The sequence below is a fragment of the Clupea harengus genome, chromosome 14, assembly GCF_900700415.2.
Source record: "Clupea harengus chromosome 14, Ch_v2.0.2, whole genome shotgun sequence".
In the NCBI taxonomy this organism is placed as follows: Eukaryota; Metazoa; Chordata; class Actinopteri; order Clupeiformes; family Clupeidae; genus Clupea; species Clupea harengus.
Window position 1 is genome coordinate 6,807,984 of NC_045165.1, and position 25,223 is coordinate 6,833,206.

Below are 25,223 nucleotides of genomic sequence, written 5' to 3' on the forward strand. Positions count from 1 at the left end.
TTGTTTAATTGAGGTGAATTATGAGTACTCGTGAGTGGCCTCTAGTGGCCAGATATGGTAGGGAACTCAGATACACCAGATACAGGCATGCCTTGGAAACATGCATGGTGACTTTCAGGTCACTAAAGGAAGAAATAACTTTTAGACTGATGAAGAAAAGATAATTTCTTTGTTTTGGAAGGTTAACAAAAACCAGTAAAACTTCAAATTCATTCACATACACATTCATGCATTGAGTCAATGCAACAAAGACAACTATTCACAATTAGAATCTTGGTCCGATTAAATCCTTGTTTGAAACCCATTATACCGGAATTATATTATTGTTGGAAGTGCCAAATGAAAATTAACTTGGCATCTAGACAACATTATTCTAAAACACCTTGGAAAAAAAACCTCCAGGTCACTGTGATTATATTCCAAAGACTCCGTACCGCAGTAGCACCGAATGACACAGAGCCTCAGATCAGTTTCTATTTCGTTATACAATAAGTTTCTCTTCCTTATTTCCGAAATACAGTGCTGCAGTTGGTGACAATTCCACCACAAACTGAAGAACAGCAGCTCATCTCCATCTAAAGGTGTGAGAAAATAAAATAATAACCACTTTAACAAACACATTCAGAGTTGCATTATTTTACTGAATCGTCCTCTCTTTTAGAAAACATTAACACAGTCAATCAATCACAGTCCTTGCAGTATTAACACACTATCACATATTCATAATTTCAGTAGTTCACCTAGTCGTTTTGAGACCTGCTCTGAGGGTTTTTGTCTGATTAAATCATTCAGTTAAGATCTTTGTCAAACATTTTCCATTTATCAATTGCATCATATGGTCATATATCACTGCCCGTACTGAACTGTAGATGACACAATTAATACTACACAAATATATTCCCATTTCATTTACAAGCGAATTCAATACATGAACAGATTGTGAAAGGAATCCAAGGCATGACCCTTAGACAAGCAACAGCTTAACAACTAGACAGTGAGCAGATCCAGTGACCTTAAGTTAGAGTCTCCACAGAACTGGACTGCAGGTGCCACTGTAGAGAGAGGCCATTTACAGTAAGGCACAGAGGTCAACGACCTTTGGCAAGAATGGAAGAACTCATCAGCCCAGCCATCTTCTGTTCTAATGATGAGAAATCCTACTGGGTGAGTGGGGAAATGACTGTCTTTAAGAGGAGGCAAATGGATCAAATTGGAACAATTAGCCTCTTAGAAGCACATCACATATCATACAACATACAAGACAGAACTGGTATACATCCACACTAAAGTTTTTAAAGTTCAAACAAAAAACATTCAGTAAAAATGTATTTCCAAAATGCAAAGGAGAGGTCATTGCATTTGCAGGGCGCTCATCTTGTTCCTTTTCATCTTTTCCCTTTTCATTTTATCCCGGCTGGCTTTGGGGGCGTTCATGTACCGCCCGGGGGAAGCGTTTGAAACGGAGGGACCGTTTCGTGAGGGAGGGGGAAGGGGCGATCCATTCCTGAGTTTCTGGGCAGGTGTCTTGAATGCTGATTTTTTGGCCACGACTCTGACTACGTCCACGCTGATGGACGCCTCAGAGGAGCCCGCCATGTTGTGTGCCCTGCAGCGGTACTCCCCAGCGTCTCCGTACGAGATCCCGTTCAGGCTGATGACGGACCACCGGAGGCCCACCTGTGGGGAGTTCTGGAGGACTGAGGGGTTGGTCACACAAATATATCAGCCCCACTTCTACCACGTATATTTTTCAGCATGAATTACCCAAAAACATGTAAGCACATTGCTATTACACAATGTGAATGTACACATTGTTGTTACACATTGGTTAATTCAATATACCATGCATACAATACAATATAAATGTTATGGTGGTTATACATAATCTCCTAGGCACATAAAAGTATCCTTAGCATGCATGCTATACATGAAAACACGTATTAAATATATTTGCTCGGTATGAGTACTCTTGTCAAGATATTTGATTAACTGAAATTCAAAACTGTAACTCAAAACTGTTAAGTGGGTACTTACAACTTGGCAAACGCCGTGGCAATTTCTCTTTTAGTGCTGTTGCGTTGATATCTCTGCAGCATGCTGAAATACACATGGCATGAACACAGCACACAGTCACTAGATGTGCTTCTTATGAAACAAACACAAACATACAAAGCTGAAATACACTGCATTCTGCATACAGTCAGGTTCACTATCTATTCTGAGTACTCTGTCTGGGCTCTGAGAATGTGTGAGGTGGTCATAATCATAACTACTATGCACACCCATCTTGAGCTCTCTCTGTGTTTTATGCTCTGTCTGTTAGGTTCTCTATCCAAACTCCCTTTGCAACGATCATACACATTTAAACATGCACGCACACACAGGGAGACAGGAGTCTGTGAGAGCTGTACAAGGTTTGTCACATTTTTCATTTTCAATGTTAACAGTGCCCTCTGTTGGTAATTTCACACGATACACACAGACTAAAAACGTAAGGGTGTACAACCAAATCCTTAATGTTTTCTGTAGGTTTATATATTTTAGGAATTGCTGCTCTTGCGAATATGTATTCAATATCTATTCTATATCCAATGACAAAGTTATCAGACACTTCTCTTGGCATAGGACAAAAATGTGGGCACCTGTGTTACTGTCGTTGGGGCCTGCCGATTTGATCCAGATGAGAGCTGGTGTGGGAAAGCCTGTCGCTTCGCACCGCACCATCACGTTACTTCCTAGCGGAGTGGTGATCTTTGTGGTGGAGGTCAAAACAGAGGGTTTGACGCAGTGAGGCAGTTCCACACTCTGGAAAGGAACGCCTGAAAAATCCTTTGGGCCGCTACACACGATATAGCGGTCCAACAGAACAAGATACGATTCCGTTGTTCTACTCAACTCCAAAAGAAGAGCGAGACGACAGTCACACACCCACAGGTTATCCTGCAGACCTGACAGACAGAGAGACAGACAGATAGATAGACAGATAGATAGATAGATAGATGAGTGAATGGCTAGCTGGATGGATTCACTTTTCAAGTGGAACAGATGATAAATGAGACATGACAGATGCCAGACAGAGTTTAGGGGAGAATGTCTTTGCATCTTTGAGAAAGATAGATAAAAATAGAACACATATGCTGTCATGGTCATTACATTTGTTTGTGACGTCTTTCAAAAGACATGTGTCTTCATGTGTGTCAGACCAAGTCCTATGTTGCCCTGAGTGACAGTTATGGTTCGTTAAGCAGGATAGCAACACTTTCTTTATATGTTATAGCTACATGTTATTATTACGCTCATCAGTGCCATCTGAAATAGCCCAACACCTACCTGTAAGGATAAATCTGTGCTGTCTCAATCAGACCACTAGATTAGACCAAGTTAATCGCAATTCACAATCATGAACTGGTAACCAGCAGGTTGTAGAAGGCAGTGTGCCAGGGCCTGTGCCAGGCTAATCTATGAGAGGTGATGTCACTGGAACTATGTTTTCACTGGCTAATCTATGAGAGGTAATGTCACTGGAACTATGTTTTCACTGGCCTGTTACTCTGGATACTAATCCTATTCATCTGTGGTTATTCCTTACGTTACACTTATCCAATACTACACATATAATCTGCCCAGAGAGATTATTTGTTCCAGCAGATGTAACAAAGAGCAGGTTAACACCTACCTGTCTGTGCACTTCAAAGATCATGTCTTACTATATAAAGAGAATCTGCATACAGGCACATTTGCAGGAGAAATACCTATGGGCTAAAGTCGCTTTCCGCGATCCATCCAATAAACATTTTATTCTGTGATATACTTTCAGGGCTTAATTCAGGGATTTCAGAACGAAAGATAAATTAACAAATATAAACCCTGCAACCCTGTGTCCCTCCCTCATCTGACAATCAACTTACCCAGCACTACTCTCCTTTGGGGCTGAGCAGGGTCGAAGGGTGGATAGAAGGGCAGGCCAGCAATCACTTCATTGGGCAAGGTGGTCAGTCTATTACTTGACAGATCTAAATAAGTGATGTTACCAAGGTAACGTGCTGCATGCACAGGGATCCGGGTTAAGCGATTGTTGTGAAGTCCCAGCGTGCGGAGGCGGGGCATGTCTCTAAGTGCATCCCAGGGAAAGACTGACAGGAGGTTCCCATCCAATCGCAGTTCGTGGAGGGCGGAGAGATTGGCAAAGCTACGTGGGTGAAGTGTTGTGATGGAGTTGTAGGTGAGCCACAGGTACAGAAGTCGCCCGAGTGATGAAAAGGAAGCCTTTGGCACACGAACAACTGATGTCTTCTGCAACCTCAGCTTGAAGGTATCTGATGGTACGTCTGCTGGGACCATAACGATGGCCGGATCCTTACACTCCACAAATCTGATGGAAAAGATTTTATTAAATATTCTACACCATAGTGTTTATTTTAATGTGGCCCCATTTGTCACGATGAAAACATGCAGGATACTTGGACCCGAGATCTTTGATGCATCACTGCCCTTCAAAGTTATCAAGGGCCAGATTTGTAGGGCCACATATTACACAGGCAATGCATGCATCCTGCCTCAGGTAAGCCAGTAGGCCAGGGCCACAGGAACAGCCAAGTGCAAATAACTTTAGAATTACCAATGCCCCTGAAATCATTAAAGATCCCACAAAGTGCAGTAATTAATCCTACGAGGCAACTGCCTTTGTTACAGCAAGATAGGATTGCACCTGACTGGGATTGCATCTAACTGATACTCTGTGAAACCTATATTCTGCACTGATTTGTGATCGGATTGCTCTGTAATTCTCATGTTACTAATGTTGCTAACCAGCAAACTGTCCTCCAAAATGCAGGTTTTCAAAAGTATCGTCTTGGAACGGATAATGAAATAGAATTTGACTTTGTTCGACTTTTTCCTTGACTGGAGTGGGCCGTCTCCACATGGTAGATAGGGAATGGTTACAAAGAGGCCAAAAGCCATTGTTGATAGCTAGCATGTCTCTTGAGACCTCTGGGAATGAGGTTTACGCTACACAGCTTTCTAACCCATTGACCTCAGTTGCTTTCTCTCTCTAAACCTCACTCCTATTCTGGGTCGAGACACCAACATAACTTGCTCTGTGTTGCACAGTTCCTCATAGTATTGTGTTGTGAGCATGCAACAAGGAGGCCAAAAGCCACGTCTCCTAGCTTTAGCCATAGCATGACTCTAATGGCTAGCTCTCAGACTTTCTGGCCTTTGTCAGACAAGTAAAATTAAGTTGTGAATTCCTTGTATCCTTAATTTGATTGGAAGGGCATAGACATTCTGATACACAAGCCCTTTTGGCAGACTATTGAAGCGTTCCCTTGCATTCAGTGGAATGACTTGCTAATTAATTGGATTGAAAATCCTCTCCTCTATTTTCCAGATCTTAATCAGTAATGATTGCATGGTCCGCTGTAGGAAAGCATGCCAACTGTGAACACTAGCAATTTAAACAGGCTCTGCAAATCAGGGGGGTATTCCAAGTATGTGGTTTAATGACAAACCTGGCTAAATTAACACAGAATAAGTGGCACACTTCCAACAAGAAGAGCCCTATGGCTTTGTTTTGCTGGGAGAAAATCAATAAACATCTCTCCGAGACATATGACGTATGTTGGTTCAACGCTTTCTTTTTCATGGGCTGTGAATTGACTTACAATGTTTTTTTTTCTTCTATACTAAACCCAAATGTAATTCCAAGGATTGATTAGCACTTTTCTACTCAGACATTCAACACACCACACACAGGTGTTTGATAAATGTAAAACAACAAAACCACAAACATAAACATTCAAACAACCATGCATACGACACACACACAAACACACACACACACACACACACATGCCTAACTGAAACAACAAGAGCGCAGACTGTACCTGAGTCCAGTGTCATTACTGCCCCCTTGATACATACATGAGCACAGCGAGGGGCATGCCGAGCAGAGCAGCAGTGTTGAACACAAACTGATGAGGAGAAGAGAGAGATGTGAGCTTTTGAGGGCCATGTCCCCGTCAGCGGTGGTTGTAGGTGTAGAACGGCAACAGTGCAGCATTCCCAAGCACTGTGCCATGGAATCACTTAGGGACTTGGATTAGCAAGGATTACGCTAGCCATGAGAAGGTCACAATACACAACCAAACGTGCGCGCACACACACACACACACATGCACAGATAAACAGAAAGAGAGAGAGAGATAGACAGAGAGAATGAGAGAGAGATAGAGAGGGTGTTTTGTGAGGGCTTGATTATTTCTGTTGATTGTTATTTGTGTTGACCTCCTCATTTCAGTGAGTATAAAGGACAAGCCAACAGTCACATTTTGACCAGTTGCCTTTAAAGTGACACTGCAGACCCATTATGGTTCACATAGCCTATAGTTCAAATAGTGTCTTAACACGTTTAATCAGGGTATGTAATAAAATAAACTGTGACTATAGAGCTTATGAACACAATTGATAGCCTAATATTTAAACTAGTGCAGTGATTTATTTTGAAAGGAAATAATCCAGAACGTGTCCTTAACCTATATAAAAACACACAAAAATCCTTTTAAGAGGAAATTATTTCATGTGGGCACATGTTAAATGTTTACTAGTGCCTATGTCACTTTCTACAATATCACTAAGTTATTGAAGCATTGTAAAAGAGCACAACGAATCCAATGCTTACATGGATAGGTTTGAAAATAAATAACTAGGCTCAATTAAGGGTAAACAGAATCTCAGACACTGACACATCTGATATCAACAGAAAAAGTCTCCAGTCATAGGATTTTTTCTAAGCAAGTTGCCATTCATTGGTTCGCTTGGGTCACATAGCGCTCCTCTTCTTTGAGTCTATTGGGAGATTCGTATTACATCCCGCCTTAGATCGGACACGCTGTTTCATTGATTGGTGGCTGTTAAGGGCGTTTAAATTTGAAATCTACTGAACGCTGGTGAGGGAAGAGTTCAATTCACATGCGGAAAGAAGTTGCCGCGTCAAATCCTTTTCTTAACAGAATTCATTCAACGTTAGCTGAAAGTGAGGTGGGTTTCTGATAAGAATGTTTGTATGTTATCAGAATATTGTGTTTATTAGCGAACTTAACTGACGCTAGCCTACAGAATTATCTTAAATCAGCTGTCTGCCAAGCAAGACGTTTGCTATTTATGCCCTATTTTATATTTTGCCGTAACGTTAGGTCCTGGGTTAACTTACTAACACGTTGTCAATAGCTGGTCTCGTCTTCTTGTTCACTAACGCTAACATTAACGTACGTTAAGTTGCCTGTTAGGATTTGAATGATGGGGAGTTATGCTAAGAAGACAGCTATCGCTAGCTAGCCAACAAACCAACGTTAACGTTAGTTACAGCTAGCTTGAGCTAAATTGGGTTGAGAAAACGACTAACTTTTGTTTGAAATCATTTCAACATTAACGTTACACATTATCCGAAACCTAACACATTTTCTGTTTTTCAGTCATGACATCCACTTGCTAACGGTATGTGTAAGTTAACGTTTGCAGCTATTGCAGTTAATGTTAACGTTACCTTTGAACTGACGCTGGATAATGTGCTAGCTAGCTATTGTTGTTAACCAGACAAGACTGACGTTTGGCCTGGGTAACGTGAACGTTAGTCATATAAAGATTAACGTTGCGTTTGGTTCGTATTTTAAACCCATTTAATGGTTGCTGTTGCGTAAATATTGTATTTTTTTGTTTAGGTTGTTAATTCTCTTGAAGTTTTGTCAAGGTTTTATGTTAATTTGGCTGACTTTGCTAATGTGGACAGCACATCTATGCCAGCTATCCCCAGCGTTAGTTTCTGGGCTGCAGAAGGAAGACTTTACGGTTAACATAAACTTGATTGATGTTATGATTAGCTAGAAGTAACAGAAATTAAAAGGCTACAACTGCACGAATGAATGCTCATGTTAAGGGTAACGGTAACCTCGGGGTTGCAACCTAAATGGCTGTGCTGTGAGGTTGCTTGACCGTGTCAATTTACCCAACTTTGGCAGTAACTGGAAATATTGACTTTGCATGGAAATAGAATAGGAAATTATTTTTTCTACACCTTTATTCCCCTTATGTTGAAGTCTGTCGGGAAAACCAAGACTGAAAACCCAGCAGGCCTAGCTTGGAAGTGAGCATAGTTGGTAAAGCTGCGTGAAGAGTTCAGTCTTTTATGTTTTGAAATCACTTTTCATTGTGTTTTCATCTCATGCCTTCACCAGACAATATTGCTGAAAACAATGCTGTTAAGATTTAATGTTTGGCGAAACAAACAAAATATTTACCTGTAGAAACTGGATGCACAAAGTCCTTGGTGAACATGGCAAATGGCGTCTTCCCATCACAGCCCCATCTCTGTTGAAGGCATAAAGACAGATAATTCCACTGCGGACAGTCCTTATTTCGATTTTAGGTTTAAGGTTGCACATCTCACATTTGCAGGACATGGTTGTACACCACGTTACATTACATGCACTGTATACCGAGGGTTGCTTATTGATGCTCTCTGAAATGGGCAAAGTGGGCTTTAAACTAGCAAGGGTATGGAGAGCACGTGGTGTGTGTGTGTGTGTGTGTGCGCGCCTTATCTGTACCCCAGCAGTCATGGCACTACTGGGTGTGGTACGGTCTGTTTACATTTTTATGATGTCATCTCTCTGACTGGCACACTCACTCTCTCTCTCTCTCTCTCTCTCTCTCTCTCTCGCGCTATTTAGTATGAGTTCGGCTCATGAAAACGACGAGAACCTCGGGGTCCACCCTGCAGGCAACCACAGCATATCGGAGGATACTTGCGACATCTTCAATCTAGAGCAGCCAACCGGCAGGCCTTCCATTCTACGTCAGTCCCAATTTGAGAACCTCTCCAATAAGACTGTCCCCAAGGGAGTGAAGGTAATTTCTATTGTCAGCCACAAGGTGAACTTAAGTTGGTTAGATTTGTGTGTGTGTGTGTGTGTGTGTGTGTGTGTGTGTGTGTGTGTGTGTGTGTGTGTGTGTGTGTGTGTGTGTGTGTGTGTGTGTGTGTGTGTGTGTGTGTGTGTGTGTGTGTGTGTGTGTGTGTGTGTGTGTGTGTGTGTGTCAACTTATTTAATTTGTGTTGTCGCAGGTTTGTTTTCAAACTCCAAGAAGAGATCCTGTCACCAAGAGAGTTCTAGTATCACCTACTAAGAATATTAAGATGAGCAGCTTGGATGCGTGCATAAATACCCTGGAATCTCTAAAGCTGACGTCCTCTGATGGGTATGTCGTGCTACTGTTGTGTGGAAGACTGCAGTAGAGGGTTGTAAAGGGTGTTAAGAGTGGGCTTAATATTTGTGATCTGTCAAGATCGTGAAGGAGTTTGCAGCTTGCTTGTTTTGTTTGATTTCCTTATCAGAAATAAGTAAAAAGCTGGTGGATGATTCTATACGGTTTTACAGTTTTGTTTTAAGACAATACCAGATTTTTGTTGTTTCTTTCATTCAAAGATTATATATTTGGAATGATTAAGTCATGCTCAGTATAGTAGACTTTGAAAGCTTGGAGATTTTGCAGAAGTAGTGTACTTAACCAACCAGACTAATGGCTACCTTTGCTGTTCGTGCAGGTCCATGCTTGAGGAGAGCATTGGAGATGGGTTGGTTTTGCCAAGTTCAGGTAAAACCCTTAAATCTTGTTTGATGAATGTGCCCATTTTGGATCCCTCAAATATTGTCATTTGTTATCTGTCAAATGATCTTTGAGCTTTGCTATGCTGTTTCATACCAAATTTCATGTCCTTACCATATTCTTGGAGTTCATATTCTAAAATATTTTACTAGTTTTGTTCGAACAACAATAAAAAAAAAAAAAAAAAGGGTCAGTCACAAACTAAGAATTAAAGAAATCAATGACAAAATTGAAAATGCTGGTCCACAGATACTGGAGGCTATCCAGACGATGACATGCCCATTCAAAGCAAAGGAGGCTATCAGCTGGACTTTGACGACCTGGATGCCATGAATCCCTTCCAAGGCTCAAGTAAGATGACCTTCTCTCCTGGTCAGCCTTGTCTGGGAGCCACTGCTGTCAGATCCACATTAAATAGTGAGCCCGAAGCTGTCAAAACCACCTCCATCTCTGCCCCCGAATCAGAGCTAGTTCTGGAAAAGCCAGTCGAAACCAACTCCATCTCTGCCCCCGAATCAGAGATAGTTCTGGAAAAGCCTGTCAAAACCACCTCCATCTCTGACCCCGAATCAGAGATAGTTCTGGAAAAGCCAGTCAAAACCACCTCCATCTCTGACCCCGAATCAGAGATAGTTCTGGAAAAGCCAGTCGAAACCAACTCCATCTCTGACCCCGAATCAGAGATAGTTCTGGAAAAGCCAGTCGAAACCAACTCCATCTCTGACCCCGAATCAGAGATAGTTCTGGAAAAGCCCATTGAAACCACCTCCATCTCTGCCCCCGAATCAGAGATAGTTCTGGAAAAGCCCGTTGAAACCACCTCCATCTCTGCCTCCGAATCAGAGATAGTTCTGGAAAAGCCTGTTGAAACCACCTCCATCTCTGCCTCCGAATCAGAGATAGTTCTGGAAAAGCCCGTTGAAACCACCTCCATCTCCGCCCTTGAATCAGAGATAGTTCTGGAAAAGCCCGCCAACCCTGACTCAGCCTTGGATGAAACACTCCCTTTCCTTGATGCACTTGAGGATTCTGTTGCAGACACCTCTACAAATATATGCTCCACAGACAGCCCCGTGATCATTGATCCGAGAAAGCTTGTAACCTCTCTGACCGATCAGAGCCTGGATGACACAGAGGAGCTTCCCAAAGCACTTTGCCCAGTGGTTCCAGAACCACAAACCAATCCTGACCCACTTCCTGCCAGCGAACCTGTGGCGGACACCCCGCTGGCAGCCAGCGGCACTTACTCAATTGATTTTGACAACCTGCACTCGGTTAATCCTTTCCAGACTGGTGGCCCTAAAATGTGCAACTCTCCTGCACCGGACAGGAAGGTAGAGCCTATAAGGTCCTCGCCACCAAAACAAGACGCCCCAGAGCAGAAGAATGTGGAAAGCAAATCACTGATCGTGGAGTCTGCCACAGAAGCACCTGCGCCAACAGAAGTCAAACCTGCCGTTGTCGAGGAAACTCCCACTTCCAAGGAGACGTCAGAGGCTCAGCCGACCCCTGCTGCTGCTGACGATGAACCAGTGACACTGCTGGAGTTTAACTTTGACGACGGTGCCAAAGTCAAAAGCAAACCACCCTTCAAAAGGCTGGGCAAGAAACCACCAGGTTCCAAGGCATCTGAAAAGAAGGCCGTGCCAACGGAGAAGAAAAAATCTGCGCCCCGACCCGTGGAGCCTGAACCTGCTCCCAAGAAGGAACCACAGGATGGCGCACCAACGGAAGCCCCACTTCCTAAAAGCTCTTACATGCTAGACTTTGACAAGTTGGATGATCCCAATTTCAACCCGTTTGGCACTAAGGCAAATATGGCCAGCTCTCCTGCCCCTGGTGGACAGAAGCCCATTCCAGAGCAGAAGGGAACTCCTGAGCCTGTTTGTATGCCCTCTGCCACTCCTGTGGCAAAGGTCCAACCCCTTCAGAGTGGTCCCGAAGTACAGCCAAGGTATTACTGACCTTTGAGTATATGTTCATTGTAGATCTATAATTTGGCAGTGTGAACTGCATGACTATTTCATTTACTGACATTTTAATTTTTTTTTATTGTAATGGCATCTCTAGCACTGAGAATGCAGTCTCAAAAATGGAGGACGCAAATGAGGCCATTGCTGCTCACCAGGTAAATGCATTAACAAACAATTGTAATTTTTGATAGAAATATTAAAGGAGAACGCCCCATTTTTTTTAAATTAGAGAGCCTCAATCCATTTTCAGAGTGCCAGATTGAGTTTGCAAAAGGACCCAAGTAAGCATGGCAATCTTGTAGTTGGTCTCAAGTAGCTCCGCAGCAAGCCCATAGGGTAACCTTTAATGTTAACCAATCAGCTAGCTCAAAAGTTTGAGTGCTTAAATGAACATGACTAGGTTAATGTAACATATAAATATGAATTGATGGAGACATTAATGGTAGCCTAGATATATTTTAATCATAGTAATACACTTCCTCCAATCTGTTTGGGATTGGGGGTATTTTAGTAATTTTATGTAAGTAATTTAGCTTGCTAGCCGACAGCTAGTCAGGCTTACATATAGCCCTTTAATGCTAATTTCTCTAAACGCCTCTCCACAGCCTGAGGTGATTCAGCCTCCTGCACCTGTGACCTGTGCTCCACCGAGTCCCCCAAAACATGATCAGACCACGACGGTGTACCCTGAGCCCACAGAACTAGACCAGCTACAGCAGAATCCCAACTTCAACGCAATGAGACAGGACTGGACGGGACAGGAGGAAGTGTTTGTGCCAGGAACCACATGTAAGCAAAGATAGCATAGAGGGAAGGCTAGCATTGAAATGTTCTCAGAAAGAGTGTTTTACTGAATGCTCTGGGATACTTTATTGACTTTTAGTTTTGTGTTTGTTTTCCCCCCCACCTTTTCAATCCTCTGGATGCAGTCATGGCTGGTGATTTTGAAGGAGAGATGGATTATCTAGAGCAATTTGGATCAAGCACTGTAAGCATGAGTTTCACTGCTAAACATGTCTGTCAGATTGTACTTCCGGTGTATTGTTGCTCTGTCTGTTCAATTTAAAATGTCTAAACCACTGGGAATGCTCCTCTGTTGTCTAAACCAATGGGAATGCTCTTCTGTTGTCTAAACCAATGGGAATGCTCTTCTTCTGTTCCAGTTTCAGGAGTCTGCGCTCCGTAAACAGTCCCTGTACCTCAAGTTTGACCCCCTCCTGAGAGAGAGTCCCAAGAAGGGGGCAGCTGCCAACACTGGGGGCTTCAGCCTGCCTCGTCCCTCCCTTGCAATCAGGTATGACTTTTGACTGTATTTTCCAGTGTTTCAAACACATACACTTTACTTGGGCGAACCGCCCACACATATTAATGGCTGCCAAAGTATATTTGACGACCCATTTTTTATTATTATTATTTATTTATTTGTCTGTCTGCCAATCTGTCTGAGAGAATGATGCCATCTGCGATTTGTTAACTAGTGGATAATTCCTAATTAAGAATGGAGACTTACATCAAGGGTAGTGTAGCCAACTTTTGCATTTAGCGTGAGATGGCATTCAATCAATGCATAACCATCAAGAATAACATACGTCTGTTAATGTAATGTGAAATTATAATTGCAGTCAACAGTGAGACGAGCTATTCAAGCTTGTTCTCAATTCCAGTTGGTCAGTGAAGCTGCTTGCACAAGTAGTGAGAGTGCAGGGAGAGAGGCAGCCGCAATCCCAGTGTGGTAAAGGCAGGTGCAGGTGACCTAGAAGTACAGTTCCGAACAGTGCCACCTTTGTACACACGGAATAGTTTTATTCTTAATTTTTTTTACTTTATCTTACTTCCTATGTGGGTAGATGAAGTAGAGAATCTGGATCTTTAAAAAAAAAAAAAAAAAAAAAATGTGTGAAATTGATAAATCAAGATAATTGTGTTAAAGGTCACATGTATTTGTTGTGTTTTCACATGTAGCAGACCATTTTTTTGTCTGCCCTTTCCGCCAGTTACCACCACACGTTTCTCAGACCCGTGGGAAACACTGATTTTAAATCTTATCATATTTAAAACATGTGCTCCCTTTTTAAGTGTCCAATGCCTTTGTAGTAAGTGTTCATACCTTTCTGCATTTGCTGTAAATATGCTGTCATGTTTTTACCTGTATTATGGAGCAGCTAGATGCTCTGTTAAATGTGATCGACAGGTAGCCTCTGTAAAGCAATGAGATCATGTCTTGTACAGTGTGAGCCTGACTTCAGATCAGTTTCATTGAGCCTAATGAAACTTTCCTCTCAGATTGGATGCCCAGAGGCGTGCTGAGATAAAGTCTTCACAAAGTGGACAAGCAGACAACATGAAGTTTCTGGATGACTTTTCAGCTCCTGTGAGTGTCTGTTGTGCCATAGTGCTGTAACTTACCCAGAGGCCTTAGAACCTAATCAGAGCAAAACTTGAATTCCGGCCTAGTCAACACTGATCCGCATATCTAGGAAAATACCGCTTTCTCCGTCTGACCCATGTAAAATGAAGAGGGTTTCTTCCTGTGTTCTCATGCTTTCTGTGCAGGCTGTGTGTAACATGACCCAAGACCCTGCTGTGTTTGACCTGTTGGTTCCTTCATTCAAGCAGTCTTTGAAGAATGATGGTGCCATCATTGATGTCCTGCAGTATAGCCAGAAAGACATGGATGCTGCCCTAGCTCAAGCACAAGAGAAGGTGGCTCAACTTTTCATTACCATCAACATGACTTAACACTTGCAGCATGTGGCAAAGGATGTCTAATATGTTTTAAATGATTGCAGTATATTAATATTGACTTTGGAAATGGTCCTGATTATTATAGATTTGTAGCATTGCAGTGTCACACGTATGTGGTGACTCAGCATGCAGATTTATGGGCAGAAAAAAAAATATATATATATTTTCTTATTTCCAAAGGCTGAGAAGAAAGGGAACGAATGGAAGGCCAAATGTGATGCACTAGTCCAGGAAAAACAGCAGCTGGGGTAAATTCACTGATTGTTATTAGATATTAATAGATCTGCTTTGGGACCTCTGTAGGTTAACATTAGATGTTGATCTTTGACCTTTTTGTTTTCCAGGGTTGTCCTTGCGGAGTTTGACAACACGTACGCACAAATCACTGGTATGTGACTACATGTTCATTTAGTTTAAGAGCTAAAAATGTCTCCTGAAGCAGCCTTGGTTTTGTTAACTTCGTTTAGTTGAAAATATGATTAAGATTTTTCTGAATGCCACTCAATTTCCCGTACATCTTCTCTCGAACCTCTAGCTGAGCGGAAGAAGGAGAAGCAGGCTGCTAAGGAGGAACTGAAGAAAGTCCTGGAGGACAAGGAGCAGGCCCTCATCGACCTCAACTCAATGGAGAGATCTTTCTCTGACCTCTTCAAACGTCTAGAGAAGCATAAAGAGATCATTGAGGGTTACAAGAAGGTAGGCAGCTCTCTTGAGTTTTCAGCCAAACTGGTTTTGGTTGACATAAGATAAGACGAGAAACTTTTATTAATCCCTTTAGGGAAATCCAGGTGTTATAGCAGCAATGTAAGAGGAATCAAATATATAAATACATACAAATTTAAATATGAATAAATTAAATAAATAAGTACAACTCAGCTGGCGTATATTAGTATTAGATGAAAGTTATTATGTTCGTTTGGGATTCGACGCGGGATTGAAAGATTTCATGGCAGTTCTAGGTTACATCTTTGCAATATCTAAACGATTGGATATGCATAATACAGAAGGTGCTTGAAAAGCAACAGATTTGTTATTCCGTGTAATTTTTTTCCTCCTCCAGAATGAAGAGACTCTGAAGATGTGTGCTCAGGATTACATGGCCCGTATCAAAAAGGAAGAGCAGCGATACAAGTCCCTCAAGGCCCACGCTGAAGAAAAGATCACCCTGTAAGAGCATCTTGCATCTTTCTTTGCAATTAATGGACACGTCACCAACCATCTCTAATTTTTGACTGACACAGAATAGCGTTCTTCTACCTTCACTTTTCAACTGCAGTTGACTTGCCTGTAGGGTTCAGTGCATGTTAGAGTTGAATACTGTATGCATACTGTGTGTGTTATTACAATGGGATACAATTTCATGGGAATTCAAACGAAGCTATTTGTGCAGTGCATGTTCAATATATATATATTCCATGTAATTACTCTGAAATATCGGATGAGGTTATGAAGCTAAATAACAATAATAATATTGGTGAACTCTTCAACTGTACATACAGTGCATCTACAAAAACATGAATAACAGAACCGTCTGAAAATGATGTGTGTTTGCATGTGTGGTTCTGCAGGGCAAATGGTGAGATAGCCGAGGTGAGGAGCAAACACAGGTCGGAGGTTTCAGCCTTGCAGATCCAGCTGAAGAGAGAGCAGCTCAAAGTGCAGTCACTGGAGAAGAGTCTGGACCAGAAGGTAATAGAACTCAAATAAGGCCGTTCCCATACATCAAGCAAAAAACTAAAATAATGCAGATGTTGGGAGGTGTTTATGTATGTAGATTATTTTAGATTATGAAGATTAAGCTTTCTGTTTGAAGAAATATTCTTGAACTGCTCTAATCTGTGTGTGTGTGTGTGTGTGTGTGTGTTTCCTCTCTTCCTTCCCATAGGTCAAAGAGACTGAGGAGTTGACCAAACTTTGTGATGAGCTGATTGTAAATGTTCAGAAAAACTAATCTTATTGTTTTCCCTACTTTTGTCTGTCCATTTCAGTGTTTTTTCTGTCCTCTTATAGTTAATTAATAAAACTGAATTTTAGAAATCAAGTCGCGTTGTTGTTGTTATTGACTGCATATATTTTCCTCATATAACGGCTTCAAGCATAACTTACACAAGTTTGATGTGTGACCATACACTTAATCCCTGCACAAGCTTACCTAAAACTATTCCTAAGAGAGCACATGCATAACTTCTGGTTGTAGGCTGTTTAAATCTGCTGCTGCTTAGCAGATGCACACGTGTGTCAAAAAAAGATTTGTGTTTTTTTTCAGATGTGTGTCCAATATGGCTCTGTATGTAATGATCAGCACTTACCACAGGGATGTGCTCCACAGCTTGTTCACTAGTTCTACAAGCTCTCGCCAATACTGCCAGGTGACGCACTGGTTGCACTGCATAACGTCTCCAGTGATGAGCACAAATCACTTGTGTGAAATACTGGCTTCCAAATTTACAAGGGGCTAGAAGTATGAAAAAACATTTTCAGTTCTTAGCAGTATTCAGGCAAGATGGGTACATTGCTTGACTTTCTAGACACCTTACCAGATGTGTGGGGAAACATAACGAAAGCAGAGGCTTCCACACGGGTGCATTGCACAATTAACACCCAGTCATGCTCTGACATGTATGAAAACGCTGAGCAGGCCCAGTTCATTATGAATTTGGATGAAGAGGAAAAGATTAAATGACTTTAAAAGAGGGGGTTCATTGTTGGGGCACTGATATCAGGAGATCCAGTCAAAGACTGCTCAACTGGCTGGTGTTTCTGAAGGAAAAGTGACTACATTTAGATCTATGGGAAAGACGTCAGCAAATTGGGTCGAAAATTGTGGTCAACAGCGCACATTTAACGGAGATGCTTGAGCATTAGTGCGATTATGTAAGGAAGAACAGGAACAACTCTTCCTCAGGTGAGTGAGAGTGTCAATGTGTACAACAAGAGAACGGTACAAGCTTGAATGCTTGACCCCCTAGTGGGATCCGGTGGCTCTGTTATGCTGTGGTGGGTATGTTGCTGGCATGGTTTGAGTCTACTTGTCCCCTTAAGGGTAGGGTCATTGCAAATCAATTCAAATTGTTCTGAGTGATCAACTTTATTTTATGATGGAAAATATTTATCCCGATGGGAGTGGTCTCCTCCAGGATGGGAGTGGTCTCCTCCAGGATGGGAGTGGTCTCTTCCAGGATGGGAGTGGTCTCCTCCAGGATGGGAGTGCCCTTGTCCAGAAGGGCCACTAAATGGTTTGATGAGTGTGAAAATGATGTCATATGTTATGGCCTTTACCATCACCAGATCTCAAACCAATTTTACACCTATAGTAGAGGTTGGACCAATGTGTTAGACAGCGCTCTTCACCACCATAACCAAAATACCAAAGGAGGGAATATCTTGGAAGAATGATGCTCCAATCTTTCCTGAACAGGTCCAGTAGAATCAATGCCAAGGCGCATTAAAGCTGTTCTAGCAGCTCGTGGTAGCCCAACACCTTACTAAGAACATTTATGTTGGGTTTTCCTTTTATTTGTCACCTGTCTGTTATGTGACCAGTGGCAGTTAGGTTTTTTAGCTGTCTGGTGCTGCCTCGTCTGTCTTGTTGTTTTGTGACAATGACAATAAAGTACTTTGAACTTGAACTTTGCATACAAAACATGGTTTCTTTAGAAGTGATAAGATTTATTTAAAATGTAATTGGATAAGTGTGACTACTTCACAGTCATGACCCCCACAATCCTAAACGGCTATTTAGAAGGCCTATTCATTGCTTAACATACCTCTGAACTGTTACAAAACACAGCTTCAGCTGTTTTACAAGTTATATAAAGTAAGTTAAGTTAATAAAAGTTCTAAAACCCACACTGCGGGGAAATGAACTGAGGTTACAAATATGAACCAACAAGGTGGCAGTTCACTGAAGTACATTTGGAGGTTTATCTATAGAACGCTAGTTGGCGACAACGGTTTCGAGACCAGAGCAGAGGTTCCAGACAAGTAGAAGAAGTGACTTACCCGCGCCAATTTTGAAGTCTTCTCTTGTATGAAGTTGTGTACATAACTTACCTTTATCTGAGGAAATTCAAATCGATGTAGATAGTGGCGATTTTATCATGAGTACAAAGGGAAAAGGTATGTCCGCTATTGTTATTGATTAATGCCGTTTTGCTGTTGGAAATCCATTAGAGAGCTAGAACCTGTGTCGTCGACTGTAAACAACACAGATAACGTTAGCTAGTCTGCTAGCTGGCCAGGAAGGTGAATTAGCTGGCTCTTTAGGAGCAAATGCGTTAGCCGATAATTATAATAACAACAATATGTGACATCGATAACATTTACTGTTAATAAGCAGCAGTGGGATAATGTTGAACTCCTGCCCATTGTGTGATTTATCTTCATCTAATCCTTAGGTAGCGGAGATACTTCGCTACTTCTCAACGGGAACAGGTAAGTTCTGCGGGTAGCTATGTTACCTGACGACGTGTTCGCTAGTTAGGTAGATGACTTTCTTAGAAAGAAAACAAATGTAGGTTAGTTCCATGACCCAAGGCGTATGACAAATAGTCGTCGTTATCTTAAAGGTGCCAGATGTAGTTTTGTCTAAAACAAAATACTTGGGAACTTACAGAACAAAGCATAATATAAATACAGTTCTGAGTACTACAGCTGTAATGGTTGGTCTTGCAAGGACAATTGTACCTTTTAATGCAACGTTACTTTGTTAGCAAATCAGTGTTACTGATATGTATATAACATAGCCTATTACATATGCTTTACTTAATCCGCATTTCTACTAAATCTCCTTTCCCTTACGTTTTAAATTAAAGTGGAGACGGTGATGCCATCAAGGTGTTTGTTCGCGTACGTCCTTTGACTGCGGGTACGGGCCTGACTACAGATGGTGATCAGAATTTGTGTTTAACTGTGACATCCCCGAATACCATCCGTCTTCACTCCAAGCCTGATCCACGCACCTTCACTTATGACCATGTTGCAGACATGGACTTCTCACAGGTAAGCCACAGATCAGACAAGGTCAATCTTAGTCTATAATGTCATTCACCAGCTTGACTTTTATAATGTTTTACCATCCATTGTATTCACATGAAATAGGAAGCTGTGTTCTCCAGTGTGGCCAAAAACATTGTGGAGTCCTGCATTAATGGCTACAATGGTACCATATTTGCCTAGTAAGTGTTTTATATATGGTAATTCATTACCTGTTATGGTTAGTAATATTGACCGGTGCGTGTTGTATTCGTAAACTCATTTTGTGTGCTTGCTTTTTAGTGGGCAAACCGGGTCGGGGAAAACCTTCACAATGCTTGGTGAGTGCCTAGTGGGTTTCCTAAAAGCTTAGCATTCCTATTCTCATAGTCGAATGGCAGAGAATATATTATCTTTTAAGCTGGGTAGTATGCAATTCTTGATTTAATTAACTGAGCCTCGTTTGTAACACGTACCAAATAGCTGAATGTTTGTGGGGTTTTGTCTGTAGGTCCATCTGACTGTGACAGCTTCTCAGATGATCTGAGGGGGGTGATACCACGCAGCTTTGAGTACCTGTTCTTCTTAATTAACAGAGAAGTGGAAAAGGTGATTTGAGTGTGTTCACTGCTGTTTGTCAGTGGCTTATCATCGCTTCATAGTACCTCTTTGAATTCCGGAGCTGTTTATATATATTTTCACAATATGTACAGAACAAAGCATTACCATGAAGATGTAAGGACAACTTGATTTATGTATATAATGCCTGATGTATCCTAAAATTCTATTCTATTCAAATATTCTATACTAAAACGGTACACACACACAACATAAAGTTTATAACATATTTGTGTGTTTTATGTGGTGTGGTAGCAGTGGAATTTTAGTAGATGTCAAAAGGCTATTGCTAGATGTTGATTCTTTCGGGTTGAGTTTTTCATACATGATTCTCATTCCTTCCAGTCGGGAAACTTGAAAAGTTTTCTGTGTAAGTGCTCTTTCATTGAGATTTACAACGAGCAGATCTACGACCTGTTGGACAGCGCCTCAGCCAGCCTCTTCCTCAGGGAGAACATCAAGAAGGGCGTTTTTGTGGAGGGAGCCGTGGAGAAATGTGTCACCTCCGCCGCCGAGGCCTATCAGGTAGCCTCTTTTTATTTTTATTATAATTTTTTTTAAAGATTTATTATTGATCCTGAGGAAAAAAACAGCATAGAATTCAATATGTAATCCTGCCAATCATGTTTAACACATTTAAAACTCGGGGAAAAAAACAGTGAGATTTTGTTATGCATCATCATCATCATCATCATCATCATCCTCACCTCCACCCAGGTACTGTCCATGGGTTGGCGTAACCGTCGTGTGGCCTCTACCTCCATGAACCGCGAATCATCTCGCTCTCACGCCGTCTTCACCATGACTCTCGAGTCCAAAGAGACAGACAGAGAAGTGGTCAACATCCGGACATCACAGCTGAACCTGGTGGACCTGGCAGGGTCAGAGAGACAGAAGGACACACACACTGAGGGATCCCGATTAAAGGTGTGGAATGGAAAGTTTGTTTACAACACCATGAATTGTGTGTGTCTGTGTGTCTGTATGTCTGTGTGTGTGTGTTGTTTGGTGAAACATGGGTTGGTGTGTGACAGAAAAAGACAATCTAACCTTTTCATCTTTTCGCCTATACCGTTCAGGAAGCGAGCAGCATCAATCGCTCTCTGATGTGCTTGGGTCAGGTGATCATGGCATTGGTGGACGTGTCCAATGGGAAGACCCGACACATTTGTTACCGTGACTCCAAACTTACATTTCTGCTAAAGGTGGGTACACATGTTATCACTCACAACTGTGGGTGTACATTGATCAGAAATACAGTGGGGTATGTAACAATGATCACAAATACCATTTGAGTGTGTGTTTTAGGGGGATTTCCTTTTAGACAACAAACTTTCACAGTGGTGATGTTGCCTGCACTGTCTGAGCCCAAATTCAGTGTGAGGCTGCAAAAAAACACAACAAACTAACATAAAAACCACACCGCTTAGTTAGTGTTGTTGTACATTCAACACTATAAGTTCAGTGTCTCCAACGTAATTGGTACTGCAGGAACATTTCTAAAATCAAATTTTATTTGGAAGAAAATTAAATAACCGAATTACTTGCTTCATTTTTAAAAGTAAAACGTGGACGAAAACATGTATGTGATTTGTTCGCATGGATTTGAGTGTTTAAGTGACTGTTTTGCAGGATTCTTTAGGTGGGAATGCAAAGACGTGCATCATTGCTAATGTGCATCCCGGCTCCAAGTGCTTTGGGGAGACGTGGTCCACACTACAGTTTGCCCAGAGGGCCAAACTCATCAAGAACAAGGTCTGAGGAGAGTTTCTGACTGTCATATATCAGATTACCTTCCATGTACAACTGTGTGTCTGAAGTATTGGTAGAAACATTACCATACAAAAAAGGCAGTGATCTCATCTAGTCTCTTAATATATTAATATGTGGGTGTATTTTGTATATTTGGAGTATTTATGTGTTTTTTTTTTTTTACTACATGCATTTGAAATCTGCACATAGAAATTCTGTTTTGTAGATGTGTGTGTGTGTGTGTGTGTGTGTGTGTGTGTGTGTGTGTAAAAGTTTTGCTTGTGTCTTAGGCCATGATTAACGAGGACACGCATGGGAACGTGCGGCAGCTGCAGGCTGAGGTGAAGAAGCTGAAGGACCAGTTGGCTCAGGCGCTGCTCTCTCACAGACCCCAGGCCCTGGACAGCGCCCCTGGAGGACCCCAAATCGATATGGGTACAACACACACACACACACACACACACTCTTTATCTCTCTCTCACACACACATTTCTCTCTCTCTCTCTCTCTCTCTCTCTCCCTTCCTTCTGGCTAGGCATATCCTGTTATGTTTCGACCAAAAATGTTATTTCTGTTCAGCTCTCAGCCTCTCCAGCAGCCCCTTAAATGTGTCTGTTTGATAATCACAGCTCAAAATAAAATGAGAGCAACACATTAGGGATTCATAAGGGCGTATGTTAAACAATCCTCTTCGGGCTGTGATGGTTCGAGGCACATGCACCCACTGACTGGTGTCTCCTGCCTCCAGGCTCCCCTGAGGCCCAGGAGAGACCGTCCTACAGGGAGCCGTTCAAGGTCGCCGTGCTCCTGTGGAAGAAACGCGAGGATGAGAAGAAGGTGCAGTATACACCATTTTCCTCGTCTCACACAACAATTTCTCATCCCTTCGTTATCGTCTCGTCTGATGTCACACTGTACTACTTCATCATATGATCGCGCTGCACCTTCAGCGTCAAAGATTTAAAATCTGCTTTTGTACCACCAGGGCAAAGAGCCATTTTAATCACCCCTTGCTTGGTCCTCTTAGTTGTGCTTTGTGTGGGTTACATTTACATTTAGTCATTTAGCAGACGCTTTTATCCAAAGCGACGTACAAAGTAGAGAACAATCAAGCTACGAGCAGTAGAGACCTAGTGTAAAAATACTGCTTTACATAAGAAATAAAAAAAAGTGCAGGAATGTAACTACTGTAAGTGCAAGTTAAGTACTAAAACACTTGCCCTAAAAACCTGCATGTTTCAGGCTCAGCATGAGACCCCATACCCATGCCTGTTGGTGTACCCTTGTCCTCAGGTGTTGCAACAGAAGCTGGCTCAGTTGGAGCTGGCCTGGGCCCAGAAGGAGAAGTTCGTCCAGTCCAACCGCATGATCGTACGCTTCCGCGAGGACCACATCGCTCGGCTGGAGCAGAAGCTGAATAGCGAGCCCCTCTTGGATCAGCAGAACCAGACCCAGCTGGAGCAGCTTCAGCAGGAGATCAGCATCCTCCGAGACCAGGTGCCACACACAGCGCTACATTGATCGAACAGAGATGACAATGATAATGACGAAGAGAAGATAGAATATGACCGAAATCAATAGGTGTCAGGACCTTTTCATATTCAGAACATTGCCCTTGTTTTGACATGGTCAGTCTGTTGTACCCTGGTCTTTTCTTTAGAGAGTCATAAATAACATAAGTTCTGTCTTTCAAATGGTGCACATCATTTTTTTTTCTAGTGACTTACCTCCTGTTTCTCCCCTCTTCATAACCCCCTTTCATCTTTTTCTTTTCTCCCCCCCCCCCCCAGCTGGAGCACCACCCGCGCATGATGCGCTACCAAGCAGAGAACTTCAGCCTGAGGGAGGAGGTGTGCTCGCTGCGGGCGCTGGACTCGGTGAAGAGCGCGCAGCTCGCTGCGGAGCAGTGCACCACTGAGCTGGAGGAGGCCTTCCACAACTTGGCTGCGTCTGAAAAAACAACCAGAGACACCAGTGGTAAGAGCTAGGAGGGCAGACATTACACAGAGAAGCCGCAGATTCTACGTCCTTCCGACTCTGTGGAGGGTTCCAGTAAAGCTTTGTCATGGTGCTAGGAGCATCACAACAGAACTCTTCTGAAGAGTGTGCTTTTAAAGTAACACTATGCAACAATTTGACACTTTTGGAGGTATGGTTTTATAGGCAACAAGTTTTGGTACCATCCACAAATTCATTTTGATAGCATATGGTCATGTGAAGGACAGATAAACACTTCCCCACTAGCCATCCAGGATATGCCCTATGTAGTTCTGTGGCTTCACAGCATGACATTGCCAGCTATACTGCCGAAAGACACCAGTTAGTGTGTTGGCAAGCTTCTATCAGGCTTCTTTTAGGTAGTTAGCTTGCTAGTTTTGGAACAGAACTCCTTATTGCTTTAATTTGAGAGCATGAGCGAAGGAACATGAGAAGACATACTGACATGCATGCATACATGTTGATCATCTTCAGGCAAAGTTTGGCGTTTACTAGTTGACTTAAATGACATGTCGGCATTCTATGCTGTGGAAATGTATGGAGATAAAAAACTTCTTTTGTGTCTATTGTTCCATTAGCCCCGCCCACATATTCTACACCAGTAACGGCAGAAACTATATCGAAGGTTTCCGTGGAAAGGCTGAAGGCCCAGCTGATGCAGAAGCAGTCGGAGCTGACTGCCACAGTGCAGGCCTTCGAGGACTACAAACAAGTAACCAAGTAAGATCAGACCCATTGGAGTTTGGGGTGAAAAGCTACCCTGTCTTTCAGTCTGGATGCACTCAAAGAATCAGATCAGTTTTGAAAATGCCGATTAGACTATTTTCACCTCTCCACAGAAAAGAGTTAACGGAGATCGAGGCAGAATTGCTGATTGACTATTTTCACCTCTCCACAGAAAAGGGTTAACAGAGACCGAGGCAGAGATGAGGTACTTGGAGAAGTCCAACAAACACCTGGAGAACATTCTGGAAGCCACTAAGGCCCACACAAAGCAGGAGGTGTCCCAGCTGAACAAGATACATGCTGAGACCCTCAAGGTAGAGAGAGCTAGACACATACATACACACACACACACACACACACACACACACTTACTTGCTCATTCCCAGTGACCCAGAGCACCCGTGGCCTCATCCAGCAATTCTATCTAGTATTATTATAAGTATTGTATTGTAAGTATTGTGCTTAAACAATCCCAACTGTAATCTCCAATATGTAGTCTTATCTGTAATGTGTTCTCTAAATGGCCTTCTCCCACCAGATCTTGACCACCCCAACCAGAACGTATAACCTACGGAACCGCCTGGTGCCGCTGGCCAGCCCAGAGCATCTGAATGGCTACGGTGACCCAGAAGAGAGTCCGGAGGACCTGCACAATGAGCAGCCCCCTCTGGAGATGAACGAGTTGGCCTGTGAGGCCCTGAGTGAGGAGCTCAGGCTGGTGCAGGTACACGCACGCACACACGCACACACGCACATGCCCACATATATACACAC

At 42.5% G+C, this 25,223-nt stretch overlaps 3 protein-coding genes across 16 annotated transcripts in view; 2 read left to right on the forward strand and 1 right to left on the reverse strand.

Moving 5' to 3' along the window:
• Window positions 1-150: 150 nt before the first annotated feature.
• On the reverse strand, window positions 151-8,494 carry lrit3b (leucine-rich repeat, immunoglobulin-like and transmembrane domains 3b). 2 transcript variants are annotated; one of them, XM_031580249.2, is made up of 6 exons: window positions 8,298-8,494; window positions 5,889-5,975; window positions 3,909-4,372; window positions 2,643-2,948; window positions 2,035-2,097; window positions 151-1,697 (listed from the first exon to the last, which is right to left on the reverse strand). In XM_031580249.2, exons 2-6 carry the CDS (start codon window positions 5,921-5,923, stop codon window positions 1,351-1,353), a joined length of 1,215 nt encoding a protein of 404 aa, XP_031436109.1. In that variant the 5' UTR covers window positions 5,924-5,975; window positions 8,298-8,494; the 3' UTR covers window positions 151-1,350. The 2 variants fall into 2 exon arrangements, with proteins under 2 accessions (XP_031436109.1, XP_031436108.1); XM_031580248.2 differs by lacking the exon at window positions 8,298-8,494 and having other exon boundaries at window positions 5,889-6,576.
• tacc3 (transforming, acidic coiled-coil containing protein 3) lies at window positions 6,754-16,422 on the forward strand. 13 transcript variants are annotated; one of them, XM_031580247.2, is made up of 19 exons: window positions 6,754-7,041; window positions 8,097-8,143; window positions 8,730-8,907; window positions 9,122-9,255; window positions 9,602-9,651; window positions 9,913-10,134; window positions 10,297-11,617; window positions 11,719-11,791; window positions 12,242-12,425; window positions 12,566-12,624; window positions 12,800-12,930; window positions 13,920-14,007; window positions 14,190-14,339; window positions 14,562-14,629; window positions 14,726-14,769; window positions 14,917-15,077; window positions 15,442-15,548; window positions 15,950-16,070; window positions 16,267-16,422. In XM_031580247.2, the coding sequence occupies exons 1-19, from the start codon at window positions 6,973-6,975 to the stop codon at window positions 16,330-16,332; spliced, it is 3,273 nt and encodes a 1,090-aa protein (XP_031436107.1). In that variant the 5' UTR covers window positions 6,754-6,972; the 3' UTR covers window positions 16,333-16,422. The 13 variants fall into 13 exon arrangements, with proteins under 13 accessions (XP_031436107.1, XP_031436096.1, XP_031436097.1 ...); XM_031580240.2 differs by adding an exon at window positions 7,476-7,497 and having other exon boundaries at window positions 6,755-7,041; window positions 8,097-8,173; window positions 9,913-11,617; XM_031580239.2 differs by adding an exon at window positions 7,476-7,497 and having other exon boundaries at window positions 6,755-7,041; window positions 8,097-8,156; window positions 9,913-11,617.
• A 1,915-nt stretch (window positions 16,423-18,337) lies between these two features.
• kif15 (kinesin family member 15) overlaps window positions 18,338-25,223 on the forward strand; it is a 16,417-nt gene continuing 9,531 nt past the window's right edge. The window contains exons 1-17 of the mRNA XM_031579944.2: window positions 18,338-18,500; window positions 18,779-18,815; window positions 19,196-19,382; window positions 19,482-19,558; window positions 19,659-19,696; window positions 19,867-19,964; window positions 20,319-20,498; window positions 20,691-20,900; window positions 21,053-21,178; window positions 21,606-21,728; window positions 22,016-22,160; window positions 22,474-22,562; window positions 23,019-23,222; window positions 23,516-23,702; window positions 24,302-24,443; window positions 24,622-24,763; window positions 24,988-25,173. Of these exons, the coding sequence (XP_031435804.1) occupies window positions 18,482-18,500; window positions 18,779-18,815; window positions 19,196-19,382; window positions 19,482-19,558; window positions 19,659-19,696; window positions 19,867-19,964; window positions 20,319-20,498; window positions 20,691-20,900; window positions 21,053-21,178; window positions 21,606-21,728; window positions 22,016-22,160; window positions 22,474-22,562; window positions 23,019-23,222; window positions 23,516-23,702; window positions 24,302-24,443; window positions 24,622-24,763; window positions 24,988-25,173 (2,190 nt within the window). The 5' untranslated portion in view covers window positions 18,338-18,481. The remainder of the gene's footprint in view (window positions 18,501-18,778; window positions 18,816-19,195; window positions 19,383-19,481; window positions 19,559-19,658; window positions 19,697-19,866; window positions 19,965-20,318; window positions 20,499-20,690; window positions 20,901-21,052; window positions 21,179-21,605; window positions 21,729-22,015; window positions 22,161-22,473; window positions 22,563-23,018; window positions 23,223-23,515; window positions 23,703-24,301; window positions 24,444-24,621; window positions 24,764-24,987; window positions 25,174-25,223) is intronic.

Coding starts and splice junctions, on each gene's coding strand:
- lrit3b (XM_031580248.2), bottom strand. CDS start 6,082: ATGGCACAGTGCTTGGGAATGCTGCACTGTTGCCGTTCTACACCTACA. Junction 4,373..5,888: donor AGTAATGACACTGGACTCAG/GTACAGTCTGCG, acceptor CTTTTCCATCAG/ATTTGTGGAGTGTAAGGATC. Junction 2,949..3,908: donor CCAAAGGAGAGTAGTGCTGG/GTAAGTTGATTG, acceptor TCTGTCTGTCAG/GTCTGCAGGATAACCTGTGG.
- tacc3 (XM_031580233.2), top strand. CDS start 6,973: ATGCGGAAAGAAGTTGCCGCGTCAAATCCTTTTCTTAACAGAATTCAT. Junction 12,625..12,799: donor AGCAATTTGGATCAAGCACT/GTAAGCATGAGT, acceptor CTTCTGTTCCAG/TTTCAGGAGTCTGCGCTCCG. Junction 15,078..15,441: donor TCATTGAGGGTTACAAGAAG/GTAGGCAGCTCT, acceptor TTCCTCCTCCAG/AATGAAGAGACTCTGAAGAT.